The following is a 7,116-nucleotide window of genomic DNA, read 5'->3' as shown; positions in this document are numbered from 1 at the left end:
CAGCAGGAGGAAGGCTGGGAGTGAGTGAGCATCTGCATGGTACTTAATTGCTGGCTGGGGTTAAACCATGACAAAGAGAAAGGTTTCTATTTGGCTTATTTACAGCACCTTTGGTTTATTTATAAATGCCCACTCTGTACTTGGAGAGCAAGAAGATTGACAAGAAATAGAAGATGCAGATGAAAGAAATTTATGAAATAATCCTGAGATGATAAAAAAATATTCACCTCCTAGTAAAACTTACTATAATTACACAAAAATGGTTTCATACTCGAAGACAGAACATGGAGTCTGAATATGGAGTCTTTGAGAGAGTAGGGGCTAGGCAAGATAAGTTCAGAGTGGGAAAGCAAAACTCGTACAGTAATTGAAGGAAAAGGGAGATTTCAGGCTATGAAACTGGAAATTGAAAAGGAGGTGTTAACTTAGAAACTGTTATTTCTGTTATATGCTGTTAGATAATGAAACTTTTGATGACAGAAAAATTCTTCCGCATGTGGAATAAACTGACTAGAAAGGTTGATGTGTCTAGCTTTACAGCAGCAATATAAGAAGACAGAAACAAACTTTGTTATGCAATTGTGGATGTACAGGGTTTGGTTGGCAAGATTTTGGTAGTAGGGAGACTGCAGAGATGGCTTTTGTGACAAGATGCCAGAAGCTTCTCCCATGTCAAATAGAGCCAGTTCTAGTTGGCTCTAAGGCAGACCAAAGATGGCCAAAGCTGAGCTAAACAGTGATGGTGATAATGGCTCTGTGATAACATATTTAAGAAAGGATAAAGTATTGCTCAACGGCAGCTGAGACAGAGGAAAGAGAATATGTGAAAGCAACAGCCCTGCAGATGCCAAGGTCAGTGAAGAGGACGCGAGGAGGTGCTCCAGGTGCTGGAGCAGAGATTCCCCTGCAGCCTGTGGTTAAGACCTGAAGGTTGTCACCCTGCAGCCCATGGAGGTCCACAGTGAAGCACATAATCCACCCACAGCCTGTGGAGGACCCTGTGCTGAAATAGTTCATGAAGAACTGCAGCCTGTGGAAAGGACTCACGCTGAAGAAGGTCATGGACGTCTGTCTCCTGTGGGTGGGACTCCACACCGGAGCAGGGGAAGAGTGCGAAGAGGAAGGAGCAGCAGAAACAATGCATGATGAACTGACTGCAACCCCCATTCACTGTCCCCCTGAGCCCCTTCTGTAAACAACAGACCTTTGTCAAAGCTTGGTCATAAATGGATTTCTAAGGTAATCGCTGAATTTAAAAAGTTCTGTTCAGGCCGTCTCCCCAAATGCCTTGTAATCTGATGGTTTCAGCAAAGTTACATTATTTTGGACATGCATGTCATCAGTATTAAGGCCCTGAATCCCTGCTCCTTTGGCCCTTGAGTGACAAACCTGCCTTTGGCAGATAGCACTGAGAAGTCCATGTAACAACTGCTGTCCCTCATAGTGGGCAGTGACACCATTTTGTGCCCAACCTCCTCATTCCCACCGATGTCACGACAGCTGTATTCCTAGTACTTGCCTGGCTCAGAGCAAAGGATAATATAGAGGCACAATAAGAGTGGGCAATAAGAGGACAGCAGTGGACAGTAAGAGGGTGACTGGTGACAGGTGACAGCCAACATGGCTTCATAGAGGGCAAATCGTACTTGACAAATCTGGTTGCCTTCTATGATGAAGTTAAGGCACTGGTGGATAACAGAAGAATGACTGAGGTCATCTACCTGGATGTGCAAGGCATTTGACACTGTCCTGCACAGCATCCTTGTGTCTAAATTGTAGAGACATGGATTTGATGGATGGACCACCCAGTGGATAAGGAATTGGCTGGGTGGCCACACTCAAAGAGTTGTGGTCAACAGCTCAATGTGCAAGTGGAGATCAGTGATGAATGGTGTTCCTTAGGGGTCGGTGTTGGGAGTGGTGCTGTTCAACATCTTTGTTGGCAACATGAACAGTGGGATCGAGTGCATGCTCAGCAAGTTTGCCAATGACACCAAGCTGTGTGGTGGAGTCAACACACTGGAGGGAAGGGATGTCATCCAGAGGGACCTTGACATGGTTGAGAGGTGGCCAGTGCAAACCTTGTGAAGTTAAACAAAGCCAAGTGCAAGGTCCTGCACCTGGGCTGAGGCAATCCTAGGCATAAATAAAAGCTGGGCACAGACTGGATTGAAAGCAGCCCTGAAGAGGACTCGGGGGTGTTGGTTGACACAAAGCTCAACATGACCCAGCAATGTGTGCTTGCAGCCCAGAAAGCCAACATATGCTGGGCTGCAGCAAAAGAAGCGTGACCAGCAGGCTGAGGGGGGTGATCCTGCCCCTCTACTCTGCTCTCGTGAGACCCCACCTACAGCACTGCGTCCAGCTCTGGGGCGCCAGCACAAGAGGGAGGGAGTCCAGAGGAGGGCTATGAAGATGCTCCAAGGGCTGGAGCACATCTCCTGTGAAGACAGGTTGAGAGAGCTGGGCTTGTTCAGTCTCGGAAGAGAAGGCTCAGGGTAGACCTAGAGCAGCTTCCAGTGCCTAAAGGGAGCCTCCAAGAAATCTGGTGAGGAACATTTTACAAGGGCATGGAGGGATAGGACAAGGGGGCATGGCTTTAAACTGAAAGCAGGTAGATTTGAATTGTATTTAAAGAAGTTCTTGACTATGAGGGTGATGAGACGCTGGCACAGGTTGCCCAGAGAAGCTGTGACTGCCCCATCCCTGGCAGTGTTCAAGGCCAGGCTGGACGGGGCTTTGAGAAACTTGGTCTTGCGGAAGGTGCCCCTGCCTGTGGCAGGGGCGTTGGAACTAGATCATCTTTAAGGTCTTTTCCAACCCAAACCATCCGATGATTCTATGATATGCTGAAACAGGTACCAGGGCTGCCGCCGCGGTGAGCGATGGCCGCGCGGGCACCACTCTAACTGCCGCGGAGGGGAGCGATGATGCAGGTACCCCACGTCAGCCGCCCGCAGTGAGCGATAGCGCAGGTACCGCACTCCCCACGATGTCGGGGAGCGATGGCGCGGCGGTCCCGGCAGCCGCCATGGCGAGCGTTTCGGGGCGAGCGGCGGCGGATCGGGGCGTAGCAGCTGGAGTACGTCAGCGGCGAGGGGCGGGGCGGCCGCCGCGGGATATGATATCAGGCGCCGGGCAGCTGAACCGGGCTAAAATAGAGATGGGCTGCGGAACGGCGTGAACGCTGCTAGGGAGCCCGGCCGCCGCCTCGTCCTCCTCTTCCTCTTCTTCCTCCTCCTCCTTCTCCTCCTCTTCCTCCTCCTCCTCCATTCATTCTCGGCCGCCTCCCCCGTATGTCTGCCCGGCCGGCTGAGGTGAGGCGGGGCACGGTGTGAGGGGTAACCCGCCGAGGCAGGCGGGCGGGGGGACTCGGCGCCCGGGTGCAGCGGCCGGGGGCAGGGCGGCACGCCCGGGCGGGCGCGGGGCGCGCTGCCCAGCAGGAGGCAGGTGGGCGGGCCGGGGCGCCTGCGGCGGGCGCGGGGCCGCGGGCGGGCGGAGGCGGGCAGGGGCGGCTCTGTCAAGCGGTGGCGCCGGGCGGGCTCCCGCGGCGGGGGGCTGCCCGGCCCGGCCTCCCCTCGGGCGGCCCCAGTACCCTTCGCCTGACCCGGCCTGGCCTCCGCGGGGTCCGCCTGGGGTTTGCGTGGTGCCAAGTCCCATGTGAGTTTTGGTCTAGGCCACTGTGTTGCCTAGGGCCAGCCATCTTTTGTGAGAGCATCTACTGTAGCTTTGCAATCTACGGACTAAAGCCACGCACGTATGTAAGATCTACTATACATACATATGCCTTTATGCATATCTGTGAAAGTGATCATTGCAGTGCTGCCCTCCAAGATGGCTCTGTGCATGCAAGTATGTGCAAATAAATGAGGACATGCATAGTCACACACACATACTCTTCTGTTTTCCTATATGTGATGTGTGAGGTATTCTGAATTTTATTTTGAGGTGGGGTTGTTTCTTCTCTCTTAAGGGGAAACATCATGCCTAAGATATCTGTTGACGTAGCATTACTATCCTGCTTATGGAGTGTTAAATCCAGCCTGAGAAAGTGGGTTACTCTGGGAGCTAGAGCAAAAGGTTTTACTAGCATTAATGGAAAACAAAATATACTATGTTGTTTATTTTATATACATATTAATGTACTATTTAGAGGAAACCATTAAAGAGTGATCTTTAAGCTTGTCTGGGCTGTGGAGTTTTCAGTATTAATAGTGAGAAATTTGGAAAACTAGCCTGTGGTGTGGAGGCAATCTCCAACTGATACTAGTTTTCATGTGTATGTGTGTGAAGGAAGAGAGGAGGGAACTCTTTCTTCTGCTTAAGTGCAGCTGCTTTTTTTTCTGTGTGTAGGGCTGCACCACTGGTCATAGTCTGGTATATAACCCACCAGATTTTAACGGGAATAAGTACTGTGGCAGCATGATCAGTATAATAAAATCAGTGCTGCCTCAGTGGAGGACCTATAAAAGATCACTGCAGGTGAGTGATCATGGTCTCACTTCTCCTTCAAACTCCTCCTGTAGGAACTGCATCTTCTGTTTCCTTAACCACACTGGCACCTTTCTTGTTAAATTGACCTCTGATGGACTTAGATACTGAAGAACTTCTCACTCCTTGTCTTAATGGTGGCTACTAAGAAAACCCCTTCCCCTTCTGTTTCATAGAGGGGAAGCATTAGGGCAGAGAGTGGTTTATACTTTAAATGTTGAAATTTAGGTGGCGTTAACCTCAATCATCTTCTCAATTTCAGTACTATTTTATGAATGAAAAGCTGCTGAGAACTCTGTTACAGCAGACGGGTGTTGCTTCCCCTTTCCCCTTACCTTGCATCTTGCTTCACATCTTTCTGTGACAAAACATGCCTTTCCTTAGTCTTGTGGAAGATGAGTAATTAAAATGAGATTCTACTGTACTTTTTGAGTATAATCTCTCCAGTAATGTGAGATCAAGACACACAGTACCAAGTCTTTCTGGAGTGCTTCATAATGAGTTCCTTTACAAAGAGGAATTACTCTGAGCAATTACTTGGAAAATACTTATAGTTTCTTCTGTATGCATATTAAGGTAGATGAAGTCTCTTCACTTTAATAATTAAAAACATGTTTGGATTTTTTTTTGTGTGGCCTTTTTTGTTTTTAATTACTATTAGGATTGTAAAGATAACACAACTCAGAATGAATTTTAAATCCTCCTTACTTACCTAAACATCCTATCTGTGCAGGTTGTTTTAAATAGCTACCTGTGTGTAATAGGTAACTACGTACCTATTGCAGTGCAGAATCTTTGCCAGTGAAAGACGGAAGTTCACTTCAGCATTAAGCCTGACACTTATTGATGCTTTTGTTTTCATATTTAAATCTGAAAAGTGGAAATGTTTGATAAGAAATCACTAAAAGAAGAACATGGAAATTGGGGGTGTTAGAGAAACTCTTTGGAGTAGAAGAGCCCTTGCTACATTCTTAGCGTTGTTACTAATATCATCTCTTACCAATCAGTGAATATCTAGTAGTAGTAATCATTTAAAGGTGCTACCAATTATGATTCTAAACTTCAAACAAAAATGTGACATTAGAGCTGAAATAATGTGTGCTTAGACTTATTTTCACATTGTTATTCCTTAAATATTTCTCTGTTCAGGTTACTAGTTTCTCATTTCCTTACAGATAAATACCTTCTTCAGGACTCAGAAGACTTTAACCTTGTCGTTAAACTGTAGCAGCTATATATTCTAGAAAGCCGCAATCATCCTTTGATTTGTGAAATGTAAAGTTTAGGGCAGCAGTGTTAGAGGTGCATGATTTCTTTGGAACTGCTTTCATCAATCTTGGGTAATCATTTCATAAACTGTTTAGAAGCAGAAGACCTTATTCATACAATAGAAATGGGTTTTGGGGGAAAAAAAAAAAAAAACCAAACCAAAATTCCCTCAATCTTTTGCTTTCAGCTGCTACAGTATAGGTTAAACAATCCTGAGTGGAAAAGCCTGTTTTAATGTTTCCTCTACTGTCTTGTTTTAAATATGACTGAAATGGCATGTGCAATGTCCTGTTCTGCTCTGCCATTCTTGCATTTTTGTCTGCTTCTGCTGACTTTTTAATTTATTTTTTGAACAATGGGATGTGACGGCATATATATAAATTTAGTTGGTGTTCTCCAGTGAGCCTGTGATTTCAAATAAGCTTTTAAATATCTCCCTAAAATACATAAAAGAACCCTGTTCCAAAAGAGTGATGAGCTTTCAAATCTTCCCTAAAATCTCACTAAAATCAGTGAGAATAGTCAGGACTAACACATCTTTCTTTGTTTTCAAAGTTAACTGGAAAACTTACTAGTGTTTTAAATGATACATGTGTATGTACTAAATGATTCTTTGAATTGAAAATCTAGGAAGATGCATTTGTCTGAATTGTATACTGAACTGTGTTACACAGCTATTCAAAAATAACATTTTAGGGTTGTTTTTTTATTCGTTTTCAAGTCTGAGTTGTTCCTCTCTTGGTCCTATACTTTGTTTTGTTGTAAGATAACATCTTTTGAGCTTATTATAAACTGTAAAACAGGGGACCTGTGTATTTACAGTGCCACTGTTTCTCCCTTCTACTTATGGTTATAAATTGTTTATAGGCCAGCATGAGTTGAATTCACTGTTACCCTTTCTTCTAGGCTTCGTCAAAACAAGTAAGTTGGTTAGATAGGTTTCTTTAATACTATGGATCATTGAAGAAACCTATCTAGACAACTTACTTGTTTTGACGAAGCCTAGAAGATAGGTAATTGAAGAGGAAGAATAATTGGAAAAGGTGTGGTCTCTGAATCTGTAGCCCCTGAGGCAGTGCTGAAGATTACACCCTGTTTAGAAGTTTGAGTGTAGCAGTGGTTGTGAGCCTGCTGCTGCACCAGCCTTTCCCAACCACTGACTGATGAACTTTGAATGGTATGGAATGCTGCATTAACCCTAACTGACTTTATGCTTTTAACCCAGGTGTAAAAATGTGAAATGTATTCAGGTTAGCAAATGTATTGCTAAAAGACCAATCTTTTATTTAGCTCTTTTGCAGGTAGCAAATCCTGCAGTTGTAAAGGCTTTCTAGCTTGGATGGTGTTTGTCACAGC

General features: G+C 45.5%; 1 protein-coding gene across 4 annotated transcripts in view; it reads left to right on the top strand.

Annotated features, from left to right (window-relative positions):
- The first annotated feature begins 3,045 nt into the window (after positions 1 to 3,045).
- Positions 3,046 to 7,116, top strand: part of FAM169A (family with sequence similarity 169 member A) — a 42,464-nt gene continuing 38,393 nt past the window's right edge. The window contains exon 1 of one of the 4 annotated variants that reach the window (XM_030470503.1): positions 3,046 to 3,317. In XM_030470503.1, coding sequence (XP_030326363.1) covers positions 3,297 to 3,317 — 21 coding nt within the window. In that variant the 5' untranslated portion in view covers positions 3,046 to 3,296. Of the gene's footprint in view, positions 3,318 to 3,519; positions 3,758 to 7,116 lie in introns of those variants that run through there. The other 3 variants (XM_030470502.1, XM_030470505.1, XM_030470504.1) reach the window with 3 other exon arrangements.

This window comes from Strigops habroptila, chromosome Z, assembly GCF_004027225.2.
Source record: "Strigops habroptila isolate Jane chromosome Z, bStrHab1.2.pri, whole genome shotgun sequence".
Classification (NCBI taxonomy): Eukaryota; Metazoa; Chordata; class Aves; order Psittaciformes; family Psittacidae; genus Strigops; species Strigops habroptila.
Note: the sequence above shows the minus strand (reverse complement) of the source record. Positions and strands in the feature narration are given on the sequence as shown.